The sequence below is a fragment of the Pleurodeles waltl genome, chromosome 2_2 (genome assembly GCF_031143425.1).
Source record: "Pleurodeles waltl isolate 20211129_DDA chromosome 2_2, aPleWal1.hap1.20221129, whole genome shotgun sequence".
Lineage (NCBI taxonomy): Eukaryota > Metazoa > Chordata > Amphibia > Caudata > Salamandridae > Pleurodeles > Pleurodeles waltl.
In genome coordinates, this window is record NC_090439.1 from 259,601,778 (window position 1) to 259,629,078 (window position 27,301).

The 27,301-nt window shown below is 48.5% G+C and overlaps 1 protein-coding gene across 1 annotated transcript in view; it reads left to right on the plus strand.

Moving 5' to 3' along the window:
• The window catches only part of MTRR (5-methyltetrahydrofolate-homocysteine methyltransferase reductase), a 543,648-nt gene that overhangs the window by 304,678 nt on the left and 211,669 nt on the right, over positions 1 to 27,301 (plus strand). Inside the window, exon 12 of the mRNA XM_069219713.1 lies at positions 24,294 to 24,412. Coding sequence (XP_069075814.1) covers positions 24,294 to 24,412 — 119 coding nt within the window. The remainder of the gene's footprint in view (positions 1 to 24,293; positions 24,413 to 27,301) is intronic.

Below are 27,301 nucleotides of genomic sequence, written 5' to 3' on the forward strand. Positions count from 1 at the left end.
GGACGGTGTCGCTGGATTCGAGGGACCTCGCTCGTCGTGCTGAGAGGAGACCCAAGGGACCGGTAATGCAGCTTTTTGGTGCCTGCGGTTGCAGGGGGAAGATTCCGTCGACCCACGGGAGATTTCTTCGGAGCTTCTGGTGCAGAGAGGAGGCAGACTACCCCCACAGCATGCACAAGCAGGAAAACAGTCGAGAAGGCGGCAGGATCAGCGTTACAGAGTTGCAGTAGTCGTCTTTGCTACTATGTTGCAGGTTTGCAGGCTTCCAGCGCGGTCAGCGGTCGATTCCTTATCAGAAGGTGAAGAGGGAGATGCAGAGGAACTCGGCTGAGCTCATGCATTCGTTATCTAAAGTTTCCCCAGAGACAGAGACCCTAAATAGCCAGAAAAGAGGGTTTGGCTACCTAGGAGAGAGGAAAGGCTACTAACACCTGAAGGAGCCTATCACAAGGAGTCTCTGACGTCACCTGGTGGCACTGGCCACTCGGAGCAGTCCAGTGTGCCAGCAGCACCTCTGTTTCCAAGATGGCAGAGGTCTGGAGCACACTGGAGGAGCTCTGGACACCTCCCAGGGGAGGTGCAGGTCAGGGGAGTGGTCACTCCCCTTTCCTTTGTCCAGTTTCGCGCCAGAGCAGGGGCTAAGGGGTCCCTGAACCGGTGTAGACTGGCTTATGCAGAATTGGGCACATCTGTGCCCAACAAAGCATTTCCAGAGGCTGGGGGAGGCTACTCCTCCCCTGCCTTCACACCATTTTCCAAAGGGAGAGGGTGTCACACCCTCTCTCAGAGGAAGTTCTTTGTTCTGCCATCCTGGGCCAGGCCTGGCTGGACCCCAGGAGGGCAGCTGCCTGTCTGAGGGGTTGGCAGCAGCAGCAGCTGCAGAGAAACCCCAGGAAGGGCAGTCTGGCAGTACCAGGGTCTGTGCTACAGACCACTGGGATCATGGAATTGTACCAACAATGCCAGGATGGCATAGAGGGGGCAATTCCATGATCATAGACATGTTACATGGCCATATTCGGAGTTACCATGGTGAAGCCACATATAGGTAGTGACCTATATGTAGTGCACGCGTGTAATGGTGTCCCCGCACTCACAAAGTTCAGTGAATTGGCTCTGAACAATGTGGGGACACCTTGGCTAGTGCCAGGGTGCCCTCACACTAAGTAACTTTGCACCTAACCTTTACCAGGTAAAGGTTAGACATATAGGTGACTTATAAGTTACTTAAGTGCAGTGTAAAATGGCTGTGAAATAACGTGGACGTTATTTCACTCAGGCTGCAGTGGCAGGCCTGTGTAAGAATGGTCAGAGCTCCCTATGGGTGGCAAAAGAAATGCTGCAGCCCATAGGGATCTCCTGGAACCCCAATACCCTGGGTACCTCAGTACCCTATACTAGGGAATTATAAGGGTGTTCCAGTAAGCCAATGTAAATTGGTAAAAATGGTCACTAGCCTGTCAGTGACAATTTGGAAAGAAATGAGAGAGCATAACCACTGAGGTTCTGATTAGCAGAGCCTCAGTGAGACAGTTAGTCACTACACAGGTAACACATTTAGGCACACTTATGAGCACTGGGGCCCTGGGTTACCAGGGTCCCAGTGACACATACAACTAAAACAACATATATACAGTGAAAAATGGGGGTAACGTGCCAGGCAAGATGGTACTTTCCTACACAACCCCCCCCCAAACGAAGGACAATAAGACTAGCCATTACCTGATGAGTCTTCATTGTCTAAGTGGAAATATCTGGAGAGTCCATCTGCATTGGAGTGGCTACTCCCAGGTCTATGTTCCACTGTATAGTCCATTCCCTGTAGGGATATGGACCACCTCAACAATTTAGGATTTTCACCTTTCATTTGTTTTAGCCAAAGTAGAGGTTTGTGGTCTGTCTGAACAATGAAGTGAGTGCCAAACAGGTATGGCCTCAACTTCTTCAGAGCCCAGACCACAGCAAAGGCCTCCCTCTCAATGGCAGACCAACGCTTTTCTCTAGGGGTCAACCTTCTACTAATAAAAGCAACAGGTTGATCCTGGCCCTCAGAATTAAGTTGTGATAGGACTGCCCCTACTCCTAATTCAGATGCATCAGTTTGGACATAGAATTTTTTAGAGTAACAAGGGCTTTTCAGGACAGGTGCAGAGCACATGGCCTGCTTCAGCTCCTCAAAAGCTTTCTGACAGTTTGCTGTCCATAATACCTTTTTAGGCATTTTCTTGGATGTGAGGTCATTAAGAGGGGCTGCAATGGAGCCATAGTTCTTAATGAACCTCCTGTAATACCCAGTGAGGCCTAGGAAGGCTCTCACCTGAGTCTGAGTGGTAGGGGGAACCCAATCAATAATTGTTTGGATTTTCCCCTGAAGTGGTGCAATCTGTTCCCCACCAACAAGGTGTCCCAGATAAACCACCTTACCCTGCCCTATCTGGCACTTTGAAGCCTTGATAGTGAGGCCTGCCTTTTGCAGGGCCTCCAAAACTTTCCAAAGGTGGACCAGGTGATCATCCCAGCTGGAGCTAAAGACAGCTATATCATCCAAATATGCTGCACTGAAAGCTTCCAGCCCTTGCAGGACTGTGTTCACCAACCTCTGAAAAGTGGCAGGTGCATTTTTCAGACCAAAAGGCATTACAGTAAACTGGTAATGTCCTCCAATGGTAGAAAATGCAGTCTTAGATTTAGCATCTTCTGACAATTTGATCTGCCAATACCCTGCAGTCAAATCAAAAGTGCTTAGATACTTGGCAGATGCCAGTGTATCTATTAGCTCATCTGCCCTGGGTATAGGGTGAGCATCAGTTTTGGTTACCAAGTTGAGACCTCTATAGTCTACACAAAACCTCATTTCCTTCTTTCCATCTTTAGAATTGGGTTTTGGTACCAGTACCACAGGAGAAGCCCATGGACTGTCAGAGTGCTCAACCACTCCTAGTTCCAACATCTTCTGAACTTCTTGCTTTATGCAGTCCCTGACATGGTCAGGCTGCCATTAGATCTTACTTTTGACAGGTAAACTGTCTCCAGTATCTATAGTGTGCTCACACCAAGAAGTGGTGCCTGGCACAATGGGGAAGAGTTCTGAAAATTGTCCTAGGAGATTTATGCAATTATCTTTCTGCTCAGCAGTAAGACAATCAGCCAAAACTACACCTTCCACAAGAGCATCTTGTTCTGTGGAAGAGAAGAGATCAGGTAGAGGATCACTGTCTTCTTCCTGTCCCTCATCTGTTGCCATGAGCAGGGTGAGATCAGCCCTGTCATAGTAGGGTTTCAGGCGGTTGACATGGAGCACCCTAAGGGGACTCCTGGCAGTGCCTAAGTCAACCAAGTAGGTGACTTCACCCTTCTTTTCAACAATTGTGTGGGGTCCACTCCATTTATCTTGGAGTGCTCTTGGGGCCACAGGCTCCAAGACCCACACTTTCTGCCCTGGTTGGTACTGAACCAGAACAGCCTTCTGATCATGCCATTGCTTCTGGAGCTCTTGGCTGGCCTGAAGGTTTTTACTGGCCTTTTTCATGTACTCAGCCATCCTTGATCTGAGGCTAAGTACATAATCCACAATATCCTGTTTAGGAGCTTTTAAAGGTTGTTCCCAACCCTCCTTTACAAGTGTGAGTGGACCCCTAACAGGGTGTCCAAAAAGAAGTTCAAAGGGGCTGAAGCCCACTCCTTTCTGGGGTACCTCCCTGTAGGCAAAAAGGAGGCATGGTAGAAGGATATCCCATCTCCTGCGGAGTTTTTCAGGGAGTCCCATAATCATGCCTTTGAGAGTTTTATTAAATCTCTCCACCAGTCCATTTGTTTGTGGATGATAGGGTGTTGTGAACTTGTAAGTTACACCACACTCCTTCCACATGGCCTTTAAGTATGCAGACATGAAATTGCTTCCTCTGTCTGATACTACTTCCTTTGGGAAGCCCACCCTGGAAAATATTCCCAGGAGGGCCTTTGCCACTGCAGGAGCTGTAGTGGTCCTTAAAGGAATAGCTTCAGGATATCTTGTGGCATGGTCCACTACCACCAAGATAAACCTATTGCCTGAAGCAGTAGGAGGGTCAAGGGGGCCAACTATGTCAACCCCTACCCTTTCAAAGGGAACCCCAACCACAGGCAGTGGGATAAGGGGTGCCTTTGGAGTGCCACCTGTCTTGCCACTGGCTTGACAGGTTTCACAGGACTTACAAAATTCTTTTGTGTCCTCAGACATCCTAGGCCAATGAAACAGTGGTACCAATCTGTCCCAAGTTTTCATTTGACCCAGGTGCCCAGCTAAGGAAATGTCATGTGCCAGTGTTAGGAGGAACTTTCTGTACTCCTGAGGAATCACTAATCTCCTGGCAGCTCCAGGTTTAGGATCCCTATGCTCAGTGTACAAGAGATTGTCCTCCCAGTAAACTCTGTGTGAGTCACTGACATCCCCATTAGCCTGTTTGACAGCTTGCTGTCTGAGACCCTCTAATGTGGGACAGGTTTGCTGTGCCACACTCAGCTCCTCTCTGGCAGGCCCCCCTTCACCCAAAAGCTCAGCAGTGTCTGCTTCCAGCTCCTCTGGTGTAGGTTCTGCACAGGGAGGGAATTCTTCTTCCTCAGAAGTAGAATCCACTGTAGAGGGAGGGATAGTAGGAAGTGGTTTGCTTCTACTAGCCCTAGCTTTAGGGAGCACTTGGTCCATTGTTCCAGGATCCAAGCTTCCCTGTCCTTTTTGCTTTTTGGCCTGAGCCCTTGTCAAAGCAAAAATATGCCCTGGGATGCCCAGCATTGCTGCATGGGCCTCCAACTCCACATCTGACCAAGCTGATGTCTCCAAATCGTTCCCTAATAGACAGTCTACAGGTAAATCTGAAGCTACCACAACTTTCTTTGGACCAGATACCCCCCCCCCAGTTGAGATTTACAACAGCCATGGGGTGGCTTTGTGTTATGTTGTGAGCATCGGTTACTTGGTACTGGTGTCCAAGTATGTGTTGTTCAGGGTGCACCAGTTTCTCAATCACCATTGTGACACTGGCACCTGTGTCCCTGTAGGCCTGGACCTCAACACCATTTATTAGGGTTAGTTGCTTGTACTTCTCCAAGTTATGGGGGCAAGCAACCAAAGTGGCTAAGTCAATAGCCCCTTCAGAGACTAAAGTAGCCTCTGTGGTCTCCCTAATCAGACCAACCCCAACTAAATTACCAAAAGTGAGCCCAGCTACTCCCTTGGATTGGCTATTAGTAGGTTTGCTCCCACCACCACTGCTATTAGTAGGGACACTAGGTGTAGCAGTAGGGGTTGTAGTGGTAGGAGCTGTGGTGCCTTTCTTTGGACAACTGGGATCTGTTGTCCAATGGCCTTTTATTTTACATAAATAGCACCATGGTTTTTTTTCTTTGTTCTGATTAAAGGAGGATTTGGGCCCACCACCCCCACCAGAGTGTTTTTGTGGGCCTGATGAAGACTCATTTTTAGATTTGTGTTCACCCTTGTCAGAAGACTTACCATCCTTCTTTTTGTTGCCATCTTTGTCACCCCCTGTATGAACTTTTCTGTTCACTCTTGTTCTGACCCATTTGTCTGCCTTCTTTCCCAATTCTTGGAGAGAGGTCAGATCAGAGTCCACCAAGTACTGGTGCAACAAATCAGACACACAATTATTAAGAATATGCTCTCTCAGGATCAAGTTATACAGGCTGTCATAATAAGTAACTTTACTGCCATGTAACCACCCCTCCAAGGCCTTCACTGCCTGGTCAATGAAATCAACCCAGTCTTGTGAAGACTCCTTTTTGGTATCTCTGAACTTTATCCTGTACTGTTCAGTGGTTAAGCCATAACCATCCAGGAGTGCATTCTTAAGAACTTGGAAATTATTGGCATCATTTTCTTTCACTGTAAGGAGCCTATCCCTACCTTTTCCACTAAATGATAGCCATAGGATAGCAGCCCACTGCTTTTGAGGGACATCCTGTACAGCACAGGCCCTCTCAAGTGCAGCAAACCACTTGTTAATGTCATCCCCCTCCTTATAAGGGGGAACTATCTTGTGCAGATTCCTGGAATCATGCTCTTTTGCAGGATGACTATGGGGAATACTGCTGCTGCCACCATGGGTATCTAAACCCAACTTCTGTCTTTCCCACTCTATTTCTAAAGACTGTCTATCCAAATCCAGCTGTTGCTTCTTGAGCTTCAGTCTGGTTTGTTCCACTCTCAATCTATTGAGCTCCCTTTCTAACAATCTGTCATCAGGGTGGGTGGGAGGGACATTTCTAGATACAGAGGTATGATGGGAATGAACAGAAGGAGACCTGTCCCTTACAGAGGGCACCCTAACAGCTTGGCTACCAGCATAATGTGAGAGCACATCATCAGTATGATGTGATTCAACCTCTGTACCAACTATGCTAGACTGTCTAGTAATGGGCAGGCTGAGAAGTTTCTTTCCTGAACCTTTTCCTGGGGGAGTCCCTGGATCAGATTGAGAACCATTAGCTACTTTTTCTACAGATTGCGCACTTATGGCCTTATCCTGTACTCTAAGCATATTAATTAACAGTTCTAAGGAAGGATTCTTCCCTACACTCAAACCTCTCTCTATGCAGAGACTCCTTGCTCCTTTCCAGCTAAGGTGATCATATGCAAGTTTGGACAGTTCAACTTTTTGGCCTGTGCCAGACATTTTTAGAGAGAGTTAAAGTGATAGACAAAGAGAAAAAACGTTTTCAGAACTTTTTGGAAAGACAGAAAAAAAACTTTTTAAACTTTTAAGAACTTTTTGAAAGTTTTAGAAGTACTTTTCAGCACTTAGAAAAGAGTGAAAAGAGGAAATGCAAAACTTTTTGGCTATGTGTATATACACTGACCTTGTTTTGTATATTTTTCTCTTATGAAAAGTACAATGACAAGAGTGGTAAGCAGTCTCAAGCACTTATCCCACCACTGCACAACCAATGTAGGAGGCTGGACTGGCTTGTAGTGAGTACCAAGGGGTACTTGCACCTTGCACCAGGCCCAGTTATCCCTTATTAGTGTATAGGGTGTCTAGCAGCTTAGGCTGATAGATAATGGTAGCTTAGCAAAGCAGCTCAGGCTGAACTAGGAGACGTGTGAAGCTACTACAGTACCACTTAGTGTCATATGCACAATATCATAAGAAAACACAATTGTAGGAAGTTGGCTCTGTATGCACTATTTCAAAGTAAGGAATAGTATGCACAGAGTCCAAGGGTTCCCCTTAGAGGTAAGATAGTGGCAAAAAGAGATAATACTAATGCTCTATTTTGTGGTAGTGTGGTCGAGCAGTAGGCTTATCCAAGGAGTAGTGTTAAGCATTTGTTGTACATACACATAGACAATAAATGAGGTACACACACTCAGAGACAAATCCAGCCAATAGGTTTTTATATAGAAAAATATCTTTTCTTAGTTTATTTTAAGAACCACAGGTTCAAATTCTACATGTAATATCTCATTCGAAAGGTATTGCAGGTAAGTACTTTAGGAACTTCAAATCATCAAAATTGCATGTATACTTTTCAAGTTATTCACAAATAGCTGTTTTAAAAGTGGACACTTAGTGCAATTTTCACAGTTCCTAGGGGAGGTAAGTATTTGTTAGGTTAACCAGGTAAGTAAGACACTTACAGGGCTTAGTTCTTGGTCCAAGGTAGCCCACCGTTGGGGGTTCAGAGCAACCCCAAAGTCACCACACCAGCAGCTCAGGGCCGGTCAGGTGCAGAGTTCAAAGTGGTGCCCAAAACACATAGGCTAGAATGGAGAGAAGGGGGTGCCCCGGTTCCGGTCTGCTTGCAGGTAAGTACCCGCGTCTTCGGAGGGCAGACCAGGGGGGTTTTGTAGGGCACCGGGGGGGACACAAGCCCACACAGAAATTTCACCCTCAGCAGCGCGGGGGCGGCCGGGTGCAGTGTAGGAACAAGCGTCGGGTTTGTAATGGAAGTCAATGGGAGATCTAGGGATCTCTTCAGCGCTGCAGGCAGGCAAGGGGGGGGTTCCTCGGGGAAACCTCCACTTGGTCAAGGGAGAGGGACTCCTGGGGGTCACTCCTCCAGTGAAAGTCCGGTCCTTCAGGTCCTGGGGGCTGCGGGTGCAGGGTCTCTCCCAGGTGTCGGGACTTAGGATTCAAAGAGTCGCGGTCAGGGGAAGCCTCGGGATTCCCTCTGCAGGCGGCGCTGTGGGGGCTCAGGGGGGACAGGTCTTGGTACTCACAGTCTTAGAGTAGTCCTGGGGTCCCTCCTGAGGTGTTGGATCGCCACCAGCCGAGTCGGGGTCGCCGGGTGCAGTGTTGCAAGTCTCACGCTTCTTGCGGGGAGCTTGCAGGGTTCTTTAAAAGCTGCTGGAAACAAAGTTGCAGCTTTTCTTGGAGCAGGTCCGCTGTCCTCGGGAGTTTCTTGTCTTTTCGAAGCAGGGGCAGTCCTCAGAGGATGTCGAGGTCGCTGGTCCCTTTGGAAGGCGTCGCTGGAGCAGGATCTTTGGAAGGCAGGAGACAGGCCGGTGAGTTTCTGGAGCCAAGGCAGTTGTCGTCTTCTGGTCTTCCTCTGCAGGGGTTTCAGCTAGGCAGTCATTCTTCTTGTAGTTGCAGGAATCTGATTTTCTAGGGTTCAGGGTAGCCCTTAAATACTAAATCTAAGGGCGTGTTTAGGTCTGGGGGGTTAGTAGCCAATGGCTACTAGCCCTGAGGGTGGGTACACCCTCTTTGTGCCCCCTCCCAAAGGGAGGGGGTCACAATCCTAACCCTATTGGGGGAATCCTCCATCTGCAAGATGGAGGATTTCTAAAAGTTAGAGTCACTTCAGCTCAGGACACCTTAGGGGCTGTCCTGACTGGCCAGTGACTCCTCCTTGTTGCTTTCTTTGTTCCCTCCAGCCTTGCCGCCAAAAGTGGGGGCCGTGGCCGGAGGGGGCGGGCAACTCCACTAAGCTGGAGTGCCCTGCTGGGCTGTGACAAAGGGGTGAGCCTTTGAGGCTCACCGCCAGGTGTCACAGCTCCTGCCTGGGGGAGGTGTTAGCATCTCCACCCAGTGCAGGCTTTGTTACTGGCCTCAGAGTGACAAAGGCACTCTCCCCATGGGGCCAGCAACATGTCTCTGGTGTGGCAGGCTGCTGGAACTAGTCAGCCTACACAGACAGTCGGTTAAGTTTCAGGGGGCACCTCTAAGGTGCCCTCTGTGGTGTATTTTACAATAAAATGTACACTGGCATCAGTGTGCATTTATTGTGCTGAGAAGTTTGATACCAAACTTCCCAGTTTTCAGTGTAGCCATTATGGTGCTGTGGAGTTCGTGTTTGACAGACTCCCAGACCATATACTCTTATGGCTACCCTGCACTTACAATGTCTAAGGTTTTGTTTAGACACTGTAGGGGTACCATGCTCATGCACTGGTACCCTCACCTATGGTATAGTGCACCCTGCCTTAGGGCTGTAAGGCCTGCTAGAGGGGTGTCTTACCTATACTGCATAGGCAGTGAGAGGCTGGCATGGCACCCTGAGGGGAGTGCCATGTCGACTTACTCGTTTTGTCCTCACTAGCACACACAAGCTGGCAAGCAGTGTGTCTGTGCTGAGTGAGAGGTCTCCAGGGTGGCATAAGACATGCTGCAGCCCTTAGAGACCTTCCTTGGCATCAGGGCCCTTGGTACTAGAGGTACCAGTTACAAGGGACTTATCTGGATGCCAGGGTCTGCCAATTGTGGATACAAAAGTACAGGTTAGGGAAAGAACACTGGTGCTGGGGCCTGGTTAGCAGGCCTCAGCACACTTTCAATTGTAAACATAGCATCAGCAAAGGCAAAAAGTCAGGGGGCAACCATGCCAAGGAGGCATTTCCTTACACAACCCCCCCCCAAACGAAAGAGGATGAGACTAACCTTTCCCAAGAGAGTCTTCATTTTCTAAGTGGAAGAACCTGGAAAGGCCATCTGCATTGGCATGGGCAGTCCCAGGTCTGTGTTCCACTATAAAGTCCATTCCCTGTAGGGAGATGGACCACCTCAACAGTTTAGGATTTTCACCTTTCATTTGCATCAGCCATTTGAGAGGTCTGTGGTCAGTTTGAACTAGGAAGTGAGTCCCAAAGAGGTATGGTCTCAGCTTCTTCAGGGACCAAACCACAGCAAAGGCCTCCCTCTCAATGGCACTCCAACGCTGCTCCCTGGGGAGTAACCTCCTGCTAATGAAAGCAACAGGCTGGTCAAGGCCATCATCATTTGTTTGGGACAAAACTGCCCCTATCCCATGTTCAGAGGCATCAGTCTGCACAATGAACTGCTTAGAATAATCTGGAGCTTTGAGAACTGGTGCTGAGCACATTGCCTGTTTCAGGGTGTCAAAGGCCTGTTGGCATTCCACAGTCCAGTTCACTTTCTTGGGCATTTTCTTGGAGGTGAGTTCAGTGAGGGCTGTCACAATGGATCCATATCCCTTCACAAACCTCCTGTAATACCCAGTCAAGCCAAGGAATGCCCTGACTTGAGTCTGGGTTTTTGGAGCTACCCAGTCCAGAATAGTCTGGATCTTGGGTTGGAGTGGCTGAACTTGGCCTCCACCTACAAGGTGGCCCAAGTAAACCACTGTTCCCTGCCCTATCTGGCATTTGGATGCCTTGATAGAGAGGCCTGCAGATTGCAGAGCCTTCAAAACCTTCTTCAGGTGGACCAGGTGATCCTGCCAGGTGGAGCTAAAGACAGCAATATCATCCAGATAAGCTGTGCTAAAGGACTCCAAGCCAGCAAGGACTTGATTCACCAACCTTTGGAAGGTGGCAGGGGCATTCTTTAAACCAAAGGGCATAACAGTAAACTGATAATGCCCATCAGGTGTGGAGAATGCTGTCTTTTCTTTTGCTCCAGGTGCCATTTTTATTTGCCAGTACCCTGCTGTCAAGTCAAAGGTACTTAGGAATTTGGCAGCACCTAATTTATCAATGAGCTCATCAGCTCTTGGAATTGGATGGGCATCTGTCTTGGTGACAGAGTTGAGCCCTCTGTAGTCCACACAAAACCTCATTTCTTTCTTCCCATCTTTGGTGTGAGGTTTGGGGACTAAGACCACTGGGCTAGCCCAGGGGCTGTCAGAGCGCTCAATCACTCCCAATTCCAGCATCTTGTGGACTTCCACCTTGATGCTTTCCTTAACATGGTCAGACTGTCTGAAGATTTTGTTCTTGACAGGCATGCTGTCTCCTGTGTCCACATCATGGGTACACAGGTGTGTCTGACCAGGGGTTAAGGAGAAGAGTTCAGGAAACTGTTGTAGGACTCTCCTACAATCAGCTTGCTGTTGGCCAGAGAGGGTGTCTGAGTAGATCACTCCATCTACTGTGCCATCTTTTGGGTCTGATGACAGAAGATCAGGGAGAGGTTCACTCTCTGCTTCCTGATCCTCATCTGTTACCATCAACAGATTCACATCAGCCCTGTCATGGAAGAGTTTAAGGCGGTTTACATGGATCACCCTCTTGGGGCTCCTGCTTGTGCCCAGGTCCACCAGGTAGGTGACCTGACTCTTCCTTTCTAGCACTGGGTAAGGGCCACTCCATTTGTCCTGGAGTGCCCTGGGAGCCACAGGCTCCAGAACCCAGACTTTCTGCCCTGGTTGGAACTCAACCAGTGCAGCCTTTTGGTCATACCAAAACTTCTGGAGTTGTTGGCTGGCCTCAAGGTTTTTGGTTGCCTTTTCCATGTACTCTGCCATTCTAGAGCGAAGGCCAAGTACATAGTCCACTATGTCCTGTTTAGGCTCATGGAGAGGTCTCTCCCAGCCTTCTTTAACAAGGGCAAGTGGTCCCCTTACAGGATGACCAAACAGAAGTTCAAAGGGTGAGAATCCTACTCCCTTCTGTGGCACCTCTCTGTAAGCGAAAAGCAGACATGGCAAGAGGACATCCCATCTCCTTTTGAGTTTTTCTGGGAGCCCCATGATCATGCCTTTTAATGTCTTGTTGAATCTCTCAACTAAGCCATTAGTTTGTGGATGGTAGGGTGTAGTGAATTTATAAGTCACTCCACACTCATTCCACATGTGCTTTAGGTATGCTGACATGAAGTTGGTACCTCTGTCAGACACCACCTCCTTAGGGAAACCCACTCTGGTAAAAATACCAATGAGGGCCTTGGCTACTGCAGGGGCAGTAGTCGACCTAAGGGGAATAGATTCAGGATATCTGGTAGCATGATCCACTACTACCAGGATATACAGATTTCCTGAGGCTGTGGGAGGTTCTAGTGGACCAACTATGTCCACACCCACTCTTTCAAAGGGAACCCCCACCACTGGAAGTGGAATGAGGGGGGCCTTTGGATGCCCACCTGTCTTACCACTGGCTTGACAGGTGGGGCAGGAGAGGCAAAACTCCTTAACCATGTTGGACATATTGGGCCAGTAGAAGTGGTTGACTAACCTCTCCCACGTCTTGGTTTGTCCCAAATGTCCAGCAAGGGGAATGTCATGGGCCAATGTTAGGATGAACCCTCTGAACAGCTGAGGCACTACCACTCTCCTAGTGGCACCAGGTTTGGGGTCTCTGGCCTCAGTGTACAGGAGTCCATCTTCCCAATAGACCCTATGCGTTCCATTTTTCTTGCCTTTGGACTCTTCAGCAGCTTGCTGCCTAAGGCCTTCAAGAGAGGGACAGGTTTCTTGTCCCTTACACAGCTCCTCCCTTGTGGGTCCCCCTGGGCCTAAGAGCTCAACCTGATAAGGTTCAAGCTCCAAAGGCTCAGTTCCCTCAGAGGGCAGAACTTCTTCCTGAGAAGAGAGGTTCCCTTTCTTTTGCTGTGTTGCAGTTGGTTTCCCAACTGACTTTCCTTTCCTCTTGGTAGGCTGGGCCATTCTTCCAGACTCCAGCTCTACTTGTTCACCCTGTGCCTTGCATTGTGCTCTTGTTTTCACACACACCAGTTCAGGGATACCCAGCATTGCTGCATGGGTTTTTAGTTCTACCCCAGCCCATGCTGAGGACTCCAGGTCATTTCCAAGCAGACAGTCCACTGGGATATTTGAGGAGACCACCACCTGTTTCAGGCCCTTGACCCCTCCCCATTCTAAAGTAACCATTGCCATGGGATGTACTTTTCTCTGATTGTCAGCGTTGGTGACTGTGTAAGTATTTCCAGTCAGGTATTGGCCAGGGGAAACCAGTTTCTCTGTCACCATGGTGACACTGGCACCTGTATCCCTCAGGCCCTCTATTCTAGTCCCATTAATTAAGAGTTGCTGTCTGTATTTTTGCATGTTAGGCGGCCAGACAGCTAGTGTGGCTAAATCCACCCCACCCTCAGAAACTAGAGTAGCTTCAGTGTGGACCCTGATTTGCTCTGGGCACACTGTTGATCCCACTTGGAGACTAGCCATACCAGTGTTACCTGGATGGGAGTTTGGAGTGGAACCTTTCTTGGGACAGGCCTTGTCTCCAGTTTGGTGTCCATGCTGTTTACAGCTATGACACCAGGCCTTTTTGGGATCAAAGTTTTTACCCTTGTACCCATTGTTTTGTGAAGAGACTCTGGGCCCACCCTCCTGTGCAGGTTTTTGGGGGCCTGTAGAAGACTCTTTACTATTTTTATTTTTGGTTGTCTCATCACCCTTCCCCTGGGGAGTCTTTGTGACCCCTTTCTTTTGGTCAACCCCTGTTGAAGTCTTGGACACCCTTGTCTTGACCCAATGGTCCGCCTTCTTTCCCAATTCTTGGGGAGAAATTGGTCCTAGGTCTACCAGATGCTGATGCAGTTTATCATTGAAACAATTACTTAACAGGTGTTCTTTCACAAATAAATTGTACAGCCCATCATAATTACTTACACCACTGCCTTGAATCCAACCATCTAGTGTTTTCACTGAGTAGTCAACAAAGTCAACCCAGGTCTGGCTCGAGGATTTTTGAGCCCCCCTGAACCTAATCCTGTACTCCTCAGTGGAGAATCCAAAGCCCTCAATCAGGGTACCCTTCATGAGGTCATAAGATTCTGCATCTTTTCCAGAGAGTGTGAGGAGTCTATCCCTACACTTTCCAGTGAACATTTCCCAAAGGAGAGCACCCCAGTGAGATCTGTTCACTTTTCTGGTTACACAAGCCCTCTCAAAAGCTGTGAACCACTTGGTGATGTCATCACCATCTTCATATTTTGTCACAATCCCTTTGGGGATTTTTAACATGTCAGGAGAATCTCTGACCCTATTTATATTGCTGCCACCATTGATGGGACCTAGGCCCATCTCTTGTCTTTCCCTTTCTATGGCTAGGAGCTGTCTCTCTAAAGCCAATCTTTTGGCCATCCTGGCTAACAGGAGGTCATCTTCACTGAGAGCATCCTCAGTGATTTCAGAAATGTGGGACCCTCCTGTGAGGGACTCACTATTTCTGACTAACACAGTTGGAGACAGGACTTGAGGGGTCCTGTTCTCCCTATTTAGGACTGGAGGAGGGACATTGGCCTCCAAGTCACTAATTTCTTCCTCTGTGAGGTCATCATCAGAGGGGTTGGCTTTTTCAAACTCTGCCAACAGCTCCTGGAGCTGAATTTTGGTAGGTCTGGAGCCAATGGTTATTTTTTTGATATTACAGAGAGACCTTAGCTCCCTCATCTTAAGATGGAGGTAAGGTGTGGTGTCGAGTTCCACCACATTCATCTCTGTATCAGACATTATTTTGCTAAGAGTTGGAAGACTTTTTAAAGAATCTAAAACTGTTTCTAGAATCTAATTTCAAACTTTTAACAAACTTTTAAACTCTAAAAGACAATGCTAAACAGGGACTTAACACACAAGGCCCTAGCAGGACTTTTAAGAATTTAGAAAAATTTCAAATTGCAAAAATGAATTTCTAATGACAATTTTGGAATTTGTCGTGTGATCAGGTATTGGCTGAGTAGTCCAGCAAATGCAAAGTCTTGTACCCCACCGCTGATCCACCAATGTAGGAAGTTGGCTCTGTATGCACTATTTCAAAGTAAGGAATAGTATGCACAGAGTCCACGGGTTCCCCTTAGAGGTAAGATAGTGGCAAAAAGAGATAATACTAATGCTCTATTTTGTGGTAGTGTGGTCGAGCAGTAGGCTTATCCAAGGAGTAGTGTTAAGCATTTGTTGTACATACACATAGACAATAAATGAGGTACACACACTCAGAGACAAATCCAGCCAATAGGTTTTTATATAGAAAAATATCTTTTCTTAGTTTATTTTAAGAACCACAGGTTCAAATTCTACATGTAATATCTCATTCGAAAGGTATTGCAGGTAAGTACTTTAGGAACTTCAAATCATCAAAATTGCATGTATACTTTTCAAGTTATTCACAAATAGCTGTTTTAAAAGTGGACACAGTGCAATTTTCACAGTTCCTAGGGGAGGTAAGTATTTGTTAGGTTAACCAGGTAAGTAAGACACTTACAGGGCTTAGTTCTTGGTCCAAGGTAGCCCACCGTTGGGGGTTCAGAGCAACCCCAAAGTCACCACACCAGCAGCTCAGGGCCGGTCAGGTGCAGAGTTCAAAGTGGTGCCCAAAACACATAGGCTAGAATGGAGAGAAGGGGGTGCCCCGGTTCCGGTCTGCTTGCAGGTAAGTACCCGCGTCTTCGGAGGGCAGACCAGGGGGGTTTTGTAGGGCACCGGGGGGGACACAAGCCCACACAGAAATTTCACCCTCAGCAGCGCGGGGGCGGCCGGGTGCAGTGTAGGAACAAGCGTCGGGTTTGTAATGGAAGTCAATGGGAGATCTAGGGATCTCTTCAGCGCTGCAGGCAGGCAAGGGGGGGGTTCCTCGGGGAAACCTCCACTTGGTCAAGGGAGAGGGACTCCTGGGGGTCACTCCTCCAGTGAAAGTCCGGTCCTTCAGGTCCTGGGGGCTGCGGGTGCAGGGTCTCTCCCAGGTGTCGGGACTTAGGATTCAAAGAGTCGCGGTCAGGGGAAGCCTCGGGATTCCCTCTGCAGGCGGCGCTGTGGGGGCTCAGGGGGGACAGGTCTTGGTACTCACAGTCTTAGAGTAGTCCTGGGGTCCCTCCTGAGGTGTTGGATCGCCACCAGCCGAGTCGGGGTCGCCGGGTGCAGTGTTGCAAGTCTCACGCTTCTTGCGGGGAGCTTGCAGGGTTCTTTAAAAGCTGCTGGAAACAAAGTTGCAGCTTTTCTTGGAGCAGGTCCGCTGTCCTCGGGAGTTTCTTGTCTTTTCGAAGCAGGGGCAGTCCTCAGAGGATGTCGAGGTCGCTGGTCCCTTTGGAAGGCGTCGCTGGAGCAGGATCTTTGGAAGGCAGGAGACAGGCCGGTGAGTTTCTGGAGCCAAGGCAGTTGTCGTCTTCTGGTCTTCCTCTGCAGGGGTTTCAGCTAGGCAGTCCTTCTTCTTGTAGTTGCAGGAATCTGATTTTCTAGGGTTCAGGGTAGCCCTTAAATACTAAATTTAAGGGCGTGTTTAGGTCTGGGGGGTTAGTAGCCAATGGCTACTAGCCCTGAGGGTGGGTACACCCTCTTTGTGCCCCCTCCCAAGGGGAGGGGGTCACAATCCTAACCCTATTGGGGGAATCCTCCATCTGCAAGATGGAGGATTTCTAAAAGTTAGAGTCACTTCAGCTCAGGACACCTTAGGGGCTGTCCTGACTGGCCAGTGACTCCTCCTTGTTGCTTTCTTTGTTCCCTCCAGCCTTGCCGCCAAAAGTGGGGGCCGTGGCCGGAGGGGGCGGGCAACTCCACTAAGCTGGAGTGCCCTGCTGGGCTGTGACAAAGGGGTGAGCCTTTGAGGCTCACCGCCAGGTGTCACAGCTCCTGCCTGGGGGAGGTGTTAGCATCTCCACCCAGTGCATGCTTTGTTACTGGCCTCAGAGTGACAAAGGCACTCTCCCCATGGGGCCAGCAACATGTCTCTGGTGTGGCAGGCTGCTGGAACTAGTCAGCCTACACAGACAGTCGGTTAAGTTTCAGGGGGCACCTCTAAGGTGCCCTCTGTGGTGTATTTTACAATAAAATGTACACTGGCATCAGTGTGCATTTATTGTGCTGAGAAGTTTGATACCAAACTTCCCAGTTTTCAGTGTAGCCATTATGGTGCTGTGGAGTTCGTGTTTGACAGACTCCCAGACCATATACTCTTATGGCTACCCTGCACTTACAATGTCTAAGGTTTTGTTTAGACACTGTAGGGGTACCATGCTCATGCACTGGTACCCTCACCTATGGTATAGTGCACCCTGCCTTAGGGCTGTAAGGCCTGCTAGAGGGGTGTCTTACCTATACTGCATAGGCAGTGAGAGGCTGGCATGGCACCCTGAGGGGAGTGCCATGTCGACTTACTCATTTTGTCCTCACTAGCACACACAAGCTGGCAAGCAGTGTGTCTGTGCTGAGTGAGAGGTCTCCAGGGTGGCATAAGACATGCTGCAGCCCTTAGAGACCTTCCTTGGCATCAGGGCCCTTGGTACTAGAGGTACCAGTTACAAGGGACTTATCTGGATGCCAGGGTCTGCCAATTGTGGATACAAAAGTACAGGTTAGGGAAAGAACACTGGTGCTGGGGCCTGGTTAGCAGGCCTCAGCACACTTTCAATTGTAAACATAGCATCAGCAAAGGCAAAAAGTCAGGGGGCAACCATGCCAAGGAGGCATTTCCTTACAACAATACACAGTTATACTAAAAATAAAGGTACTTTATTTTTATGACAATATGCCAAAGTATCTTAGAGTGTACCCTCAGTGAGAGGATAGGAAATATACACAAGATATATATACACAATAGCAAAAATATGCAGTATAGTCTTAGAAAACAGTGCAAACAATGTATAGTTACAATAGGATGCAATGGGGAAACATAGGGATAGGGGCAACACAAACCATATACTCCAGAAGTGGAATGCGAACCACGAATGGACCCCAAACCTATGTGACCTTGTAGAGGGTCGCTGGGACTATTAGAAAATAGTGAGAGTTAGAAAAATAACCCTCCCCAAGACCCTGAAAAGTGAGTGCAAAGTGCACCAAAGTTCCCCTAAGGACAAAATAGTCGTGTTAGAGGGAAAATGCAAGGAAAACACAAATCAGCAATGCAACAACGATGGATTCCTGACTGAGGGTACCTGTGGAACAAGGGGACCAAGTCCAAAAGTCACAAGCAGCTCGGAGATGGGCAGATGCCCAAGAAATGCCAGCGGTTGGTGCAAAGAAGCTCTTACTAGGCTGAAGAACTGTGAATACTGCAGGAACGACAAGGGCTAGAGACTTCCCCTTTGGAGGATGGATCCCCCACGCCTTGGAGAGTCGTGCAGAAGTGTTTTCCCGCCGGATGGACGCCAACAAGCCTTGCTACACGCAAATCGTGCGTTTGGCGTTTTTGGACGCTGCTGGGGCCCAGGAGGGACCAGGAGGTCGCAAATTGGACCTGCAGCGAGAGGGGACGTCGAGCAAGACAAAGAGCCCTCACTGAAGCAGGTAGCACCCGGAGAAGTGCCAGAAACAGGCACTACGAGGATGCGTGAAACGGTGCTCGCCGAAGTTGCACAAAGGAGTCCCACGTCGCCGGAGACCAACTTAGAAAGTCGTGCAATGCAGGTTAGAGTGCCGTGGACCCAGGCTTGGCTGTGCACGAAGGATTTCCGCCGGAAGTGCACAGGGGCCGGAGAAGCTTGCAAAGTCGCGGTTCCCAGCAATGCAGCCCAGCGAGGTGAGGCAAGGACTTACCTCCACCAAACTTGGGCTGAAGAGTCACTGGACTGTGGGGGTCACTTGGACGGTGTCGCTGGATTCGAGGGACCTCGCTCGTCGTGCTGAGAGGATACCCAAGGGACCGGTAATGCAGCTTTTTGGTGCCTGCGGTTGCAGGGGGAAGATTCCGTCGACCCACAGGAGATTTCTTCGGAGCTTCTGGTGCAGAGAGGCAGACTACCCCCACAGCATGCACAAGCAGGAAAACAGTCGAGAAGGCGGCAGGATCAGCGTTACAGAGTTGCAGTAGTCGTCTTTGCTACTATGTTGCAGGTTTGCAGGCTTCCAGCGCGGTCAGCGGTCGATTCCTTATCAGAAGGTGAAGAGGGAGATGCAGAGGAACTCGGCTGAGCTCATGCATTCGTTATCTAAAGTTTCCCCAGAGACAGAGACCCTAAATAGCCAGAAAAGAGGGTTTGGCTACCTAGGAGAGAGGAAAGGCTACTAACACCTGAAGGAGCCTATCACAAGGAGTCTCTGACGTCACCTGGTGGCACTGGCCACTCAGAGCAGTCCAGTGTGCCAGCAGCACCTCTGTTTCCAAGATGGCAGAGGTCTGGAGCACACTGGAGGAGCTCTGGACACCTCCCAGGGGAGGTGCAGGTCAGGGGAGTGGTCACTCCCCTTTCCTTTGTCCAGTTTCGCGCCAGAGCAGGGGCTAAGGGGTCCCTGAACCGGTGTAGACTGGCTTATGCAGAATTGGGCACATCTGTGCCCAACAAAGCATTTCCAGAGGCTGGGGGAGGCTACTCCTCCCCTGCCTTCACACCATTTTCCAAAGGGAGAGGGTGTCACACCCTCTCTCAGAGGAAGTTCTTTGTTCTGCCATCCTGGGCCAGGCCTGGCTGGACCCCAGGAGGGCAGCTGCCTGTCTGAGGGGTTGGCAGCAGCAGAAGCTGCAGAGAAACCCCAGGAAGGGCAGTCTGGCAGTACCAGGGTCTGTGCTACAGACCACTGGGATCATGGAATTGTACCAACAATGCCAGGATGGCATAGAGGGGGCAATTCCATGATCATAGACATGTTACATGGCCATATTCGGAGTTACCATGGTGAAGCCACATATAGGTAGTGACCTATATGTAGTGCACGCGTGTAATGGTGTCCCCGCACTCACAAAGTTCAGTGAATTGGCTCTGAACAATGTGGGGGCACCTTGGCTAGTGCCAGGGTGCCCTCACACTAAGTAACTTTGCACCTAACCTTTACCAGGTAAAGGTTAGACATATAGGTGACTTATAAGTTACTTAAGTGCAGTGTAAAATGGCTGTGAAATAACGTGGACGTTATTTCACTCAGGCTGCAGTGGCAGGCCTGTGTAAGAATGGTCAGAGCTCCCTATGGGTGGCAAAAGAAATGCTGCAGCCCATAGGGATCTCCTGGAACCCCAATACCCTGGGTACCTCAGTACCCTATACTAGGGAATTATAAGGGTGTTCCAGTAAGCCAATGTAAATTGGTAAAAATGGTCACTAGCCTGTCAGTGACAATTTGGAAAGAAATGAGAGAGCATAACCACTGAGGTTCTGATTAGCAGAGCCTCAGTGAGACAGTTAGTCACTACACAGGTAACACATTTAGGCACACTTATGAGCACTGGGGCCCTGGGTTACCAGGGTCCCAGTGACACATACAACTAAAACAACATATATACAGTGAAAAATGGGGGTAACGTGCCAGGCAAGATGGTACTTTCCTACAGTCCCCCTTCTGGAATTGATGCCACTTCAAGAGCACTCCTTGCCAAACGATGTGGACCCTCCCTTCTCCCCCAGTGGGGATCACCCCAGGAATTCTAATGATGAGGCCAGTTCCTCCATGCCCTGGCACTCGTTCCCTAAATCTACTCTCAGTGATGATCCAGATGGCACTTCTGACATGTTAGATTCAAATTATCTCATACACACCAGGTCAGCTGAGTGGGCCCCGTCCCCCAATGTCTCTAAGTATATAGTGGAACGCATCTGCAAATCCCTTGACAAGGAAGTGCACGTTTGTTTGCGAGCCGAATGTCCGCGTCCTTCCATGGCGGACGAGGTGGTGCTCACTCAAAGTAACGATTCTAGAATGGCCACCTTCTTGTCTAAGTATATTCGAGATCCCAAAAAGGGTATCAGTAGATCCTTGCGTTCCTGCCAGAACAAACATTCAAATGTGTTAGGCTCCTCAACCAAAATCTTGAATAAGCGGAAGAGGCAAAGGCCTCAGGCACCCCGATATCACCAGATTCTCCTTCCGGATGGGCACAGCACACCATAATCTTTTTGGGCAACACAAACTGTGCAGTCTGTGCCAAGAGGTTTCCAGTTCTTCTGGAATTTTCTTGATATTTTCCAATCTGTCTACCCTGTGCTACAGATCTCCTTCGCAATCTTCTGGAGAATCCTCACCCATTAGTCCTGCAAGGTTTTTGCCTCTCATGACATGGAGGATTACAGGGAGAGATGGAGAGTCCTGGGCCTTTCAGGAGAGACTTAAAAAATGCTGACCACAGCATGGGCAGACAGTACCACTAAACAATATAAATCGGCATGGCAAGATGGGTTTGTTGGTGTACACAACCGGGTTGAGATCCCTTGGGGTCTGGCATTGTCAATGTCTTAAACTTTCTGGCTTCGCAGGGACAGGCCTATAGCAGTGAACACCTTCCAGTCAGCCATCTCTGGAGGTCATATTCCAATTCAAGGGCATCAAGTCGGGGAACATCCTTTGGTTTGTAAACTGATGCGAGGTATCCTCCTCTCCTTGCCATAAGAGCCGAGATACTCTGCTTCATGAGATGTTAACCAGGTCCTGCGTCTCTTTCAGTCTTGGCCTTCAATGATTTCCTTCCTCGTAAACAAATCCCTGGGAAAGAAGATATGTTTTTATGTCTTATTTCCTGCCTCGGAGTGTGTCGGATCGGATGTGCGTTATCTTGATCTAACAGATCGGGTGTTCACCCTGTAAGGTATAAGGTTTCATATTTTCTGTCGGACATAGACCAATGTGCGGATAATTTCTTATCCAGCTTTTGACAAGTCCCCTAAGTTGTGTGTGGTGAAATGTTTGTAGGCATATGAAAGCATGACTGAAGAGTTTAGGCCTGCTGGGGAAGGACAATTCTTGATATCCCCTCAGAATCCTTTCAAAGTGGTGTCTTCCTCTACTATCGCAAGGTGGAACCAAGGGATCATGCAAGAGGCTGGCACTCGTGTCGCAATTTGGGGTGCATTCAGTGAGAGGTGCCATGGCTTCCAAAGTATTCAATGTGAGTACTCATTTAGAAGATATTCTGAATGCAGCTGACTAGTCTTCGGACTCTATGTTCAAACGTTTTTTTTTTTTTCATATTGGTTTTTGATATGACCTCTTCAGTGGTCGGCAGTCTTTTAACAAGCATAATCCTTACCTCCGGTCCTGACATAGAATGTAAAATTTCCTAGCATTCGTAACAGAAAGTTTCAATTCTATTAAGGACACAGATGCAAGGATTATTCCCACCAGGGGTTTCTGGGGATACTGCCCACACTTCTGTGAATGCTTTCAGTTCATAATGGTTTCAATTCTTATGCAAAGATTATTGTACGGTATAAGTATCATATATTTGGTCCGTTCATTAATGCATTTGCAATTTCTTGTGGATTTTAGGTTATTTTTTAGAACATCACTGATTACTTGAGATGGTGATTATTATGTTCTCATTTAAGTTGTTCTATGGTTTTTTTCCTATGAGCTGGTATATTCTTCTCAGGGCGTGTTCTGTTTTTCAGCTTCTAAAGTTCATAAAGGAGGTTAGAAGTCCTTTGACAAATGCTGCATGTCACAGGAACGAACGAGGAGGAGTTAGGCGGAGTGGCTCATTATAAGGGACTAAAGGAGCTGTGATTGGTTCAAAGTTGTAGTTTTTTCATGGAAATTAGGGGAAAAGTAGATTTGATGTTATACTTGTTGAAGTCTGCTGGAGCTCAATAAAGGATGGAAAGTTCAGCGTATTCCTACACTCTGGCCCTCATTCTGACCTTGGCGGTCTTTTCGCAAGACCGCCGAGTTACCGCCGCGGTAAAGACCGCCGACCGCGGCGGTATGCCGCTGCGCGTATTCCGACCGCTGGGAGCGTTCCGCCGGAATACCGCCAGCAGCCACAATGGCGGTCGGCGGGAAAGTGGAGACTGGTCAACCTCCACCGCCACGCCAGCAGAACACCGCCCCCAGAATTACGACCCACATTTCTGTGTGGCGGTCTTCTGTTGGCGGTCTTCTGTTGGCGGTCACGTCCCTATGGCTCCCGTCGCCTCCCGGAGGACCAACGCACAAGGTAAGTTGATCGTCCGTGAGGGGAGGGGGTGGGGGGGGTGTTGTGTGATGTGTGCGTGCATGGGGGTGTGCGTGTGAGTGTGTAGAGGGGTGCTGCTGTGTCTATGGGTAATGTGTGCTGTTCGGCAGGTGCGCATGTCGGCATGTATGTGTGCGGGTATGTGTCCCCGTTGTGTATGTGTGTGTAGGGGGTGTGTATATGTGCATGTTGGGGGTGTGTGCATGTCGGGGTACATGTATGTACATGTCGGGGTGGGGGTGGGGAGGGGGTTCGTACCACCTCTGGGGGGTGGCAGGGGGGTGGAGGGTGTGGGGGGAGGACTCGGGTGGGTAGTGGGGGGTGGGGGAGACCCCTATCAGTGCCAGGGAAGGAATTCCCTGGCCCCGATAGTGCTTACCGCCATGGTTCGCACGGCGGTTCCCGCCCGCAAGAAACCGCGGCGGTAGGCAGGGTCATAATACCCTTGGCGGTCTTGGGACGACCGCGGGGCCGGAGTGCGCAAACTCCAGCCCCGCGGTCATGACCGCCGCGGCGGTCGGAGTGGAGAAGTAGCGGTCGGTCGCGGCGGGGACCGCCGCGGTCAGAATGCCATTTTTAATACCGCCGGTCTGTTCGCGGTCCGACCGCCGCCTCTCCGCCGACCGCCAGGGTCAGAATGAGGGCCTCTGTGTCCTAAGTGGAATTTAATCTTTTCGATACAAATGCTAGTAAATCATGCATTCTTTATTACCTAGATTACATCTAGTCTTCTAGTGAGTGCACTGGCTGTTGATAGTGCCTGGTAATATACTGGAACACCAACAAGCTTTTACGTGGCTTGTAATGCAAGCAACAGTACCTATATCGTGAAATTGCCATTCAGTATTGGCATACAGTTGCCACATATTGCATTATTTTCCTTAATGCTAATATCGTAGTGAGCCGCCATGAGCACTGCGTGGATCTATATTTCGTTCAAAGTTGAAAGCGTGGATGACAGTTACTTGTGGTTTGCAGAACACGTAGAGCTGCGTGTCATGTCACTAATGTGTAAAGTAGCATACCTCATGGTATTTGCAGTTGTGTACTTATTTCTAGCAGTGTTTTTGTATTTTAGCAAAAAATATGAACATTAAGATGCAGCATACGTTTTTATTATCCACATTTAAGTTTTTGGCCTTTCATAATTTTAATTGGCTCCATAATACTATCCGTCCCCACAGCATACATACCATCTTTCGTTGCGGTGGTATAACCTTGAGTGGTTGAGAGTTAAGAAAATACTTTAAAATGTATCTGTGCTCTAATAAATGTATCTTTGTTACAGGTTTCAATATTTTCACGCCCATCACTCAGTTTTCATTTACCAGCGGATCCGTCACTCCCCATTGTCATGGTTGGACCTGGAACAGGAATATCACCTTTTATTGGTTTTCTTCAAGAAAGGTATGTGGTGCATTTTGAATGATTTATGCTTCATAAACTTTAGACGCAAATTTAGTGTAGTGCGGATTACATGTGGCTAATAGGGAAAGCTGATATTTCAGTGTTTTATAAATATACATGTTTAAATCATAAGTGCATACTGGTGAGTTTTGTCAGGTTTACTGCAATAACATATGTTAACACACTCTTTCTATACAGTACAAAATGAAATGAATCAAGTGTCTCAACTTTACTTCTGTCCAGAATGTTGTGTGGTAATAACTCTTTATGACAACTTAATTTGCTCATGTTTTCTCTGAAGCCTTGCTTGCATGTGAGCACAGTGATATTTACTGGGAAACTGAAAAACTTTAAACCAATGAACAAACAGTAATAATTGTTTTTTCAGATTTTGAAATCATGGCACTGCTGATGTATACCGCACCCCCTTTTGAGTTAGTAATGATCCTTTTCTTAGTATGAAAAATCAATGTTCCCTAGAGAAATTATTGATGGGGGGACACTTATGTTACCAAAGGATTTGTATTTGATGTTTTGATCGCATAGAACATAAACAGGTCTATTCAAAAAGGCATTTCAGAGTATGTAAAATAGTGCTTGTGAGACCTGGCATCCTTGGCGTGGTTTCCCCAAACATTTTGCCTTCTGACCTCCTGTTTTGCTAACCTCGTGTTTTCTGGCTTTAGGACTCTGAGCACTTAAGCACTTCTGACCAGTGCCAAAGTGCGTGTGCTTTTTCCCTGATACATGATACATTGGTGTATCCACAATTGTCATATTTAATTTACTTATAAGTCTCTAATAAAGTGAACTACCGTTTCCCAGGGCCTGTAAGTTAAATGCTGCTAGTGGACACTGATTGTGCCACCCACAGCAATAACCCTTTAAACATGGCTTAGGCCTACCATTCCAGCACAGGAGGTGCTGTTTTAAACTGCCCTGTCGGCCTGCAAATTAACCCTAGTGGCAGACCCAAACTTCCTTTTTTATTACGTATACATCACCCCTAATGTAGTGCAGTGTATTTAAAAAAAGTGGACATGCACATTTAATCTTTACATGCCCATGGAAGTGAAAAAGTCTTAAATTCATTTTTCGCTACTGCAAGGCCTATCTCTCCCATAGGTTAACATCAGGTTTGCCTTATTACAATTTATAAGTGCAATTTCTTAATGGGAAGAGATGGGGCACCCAGGTGCGGTGTCTTTGGAATCACAATTCAAAATCACAACTCATGGTGAAGCCAGGTTTTAAGTTGTACTTCTGGAAATGCCACTTTTAGAAAGACATTTTCTTATTTTAAATAATCTAGTGCCTTCTACCTGCCTTTGAATACACATCTGGGAAGGTGACAGCTGTGCTCTTGTGCATTCCCACCAGGCAGCCACACACAAGGGGAGCGTAAGTGCGACTGAGTGACCATCTGCATGTTGATGGCCATCCTGGGCAGGATGGGAGGGACACACCTGAATGGGCTGTGTCCTGAGCCCTCACAGAGGCTGCATACCCCTTGTAGTGTGTCTGGTGCCAGGGACTTTGTGCATTTCAGAGTACTTTCTTTGAAGTCTCCCCCACTTCAAAGGCACCATTGGGTGTAAGAACTGGACTTCTGACTCTATCAAATCAGTACAATTCTGAACCTGAGTAGAATCCGCCTTGGAGGAAGGACTACTCTGCTGCTGAAAGGACTAGCACTCTGCTGGGCTTTGCTGGACTCCTTCTTTGCTGAACCTTCCCTGCTGCCTTCCTTGCCTACTAGTGAGAAGGACTGGACCTGCATCTCTATATTTCCCAGAACCAAAGTGACTCCAAGGGCGGGTTAACTGGCTTGCCTCGTGTTCTGAAGTCTCAGAGACATCAAAGACTTCACTCAACCCTGCTACAGCTTCTGCAGCTATTGCTACAAAAACCCATGCATTGCCGTCCCTGCGCCGATCGGAACCATGTTTTTTTTCACGCCGACGCATCGCCGCTGCCTCTGAGGACGAGGACATCGCAGAGGTGGTAGCGCAGCTCAGAATCGAAGCATCGCCCTCAGGACGACCCACCGCCTATGTATCACCGGCTGTGCAGCTTGATGACGCATCACCAAGGTTTCGACTGCACAGATTGGAACTGACGCATCGCCAGCTCATCACCTCCTCTGCTCCTCACATCAGGTCTTTGACGTCGACACAGCCTCCATACAAAAGGTCCTTTTTCAGCAGAACAAGATTGGTCCCTGTTAGAAATGGGGTCTTTGGTTGACAGTCAGGTTACCCCTTGTTCAAGCGAGGACCCTCACTCTAGTCAGGGTAAAAGAGAATCACCCTCAGCTAACCCCTGCTTAACCCCTTTGTGGCTTGGCAGAGCTGTAGGCTTAACTGCAGAGTGGTAGGTGTAAAGTATTTATACCAACACACACAGTAACTTAATGAAAACACCACAAAATGACACAACACCAGTTCAGAAAAATAGGAAATATTTATCTAAACAAAACAAGACCAAAACGCCAAAAATCTGACATACACAAGTCAAGTTATGAATTTTTAAAGATTAAACTCAGAAATAGCGCTTAGAAACACAAAATGCTTAGATGAGGTGTTAACACGGCGTCGTGACAGAGTCGTTCCCAACAAGCCGACACCAGCGGCGCCTGACACGGAGTCGCGTAGACCCCCAAGTACAGTACCTTTGGTGAAGAGTGAAAACAAGTTGATGCGCAAAGTCGGGGATTGCGGCGTCTGTGTGAAACGTTGAATCTGTGCACTTCGAGCGGTGTCGGTCACGACGTGGTGCGGAGACTTCCACGGAGTCGCAGACTTCAGCGAGGCTGCAGTGGCATCGGGCCTGTGAAGGTCGTCGCGATCCAGCGTAGATCACGGAGTCGGTTGCAGGCAGCGTCACCGG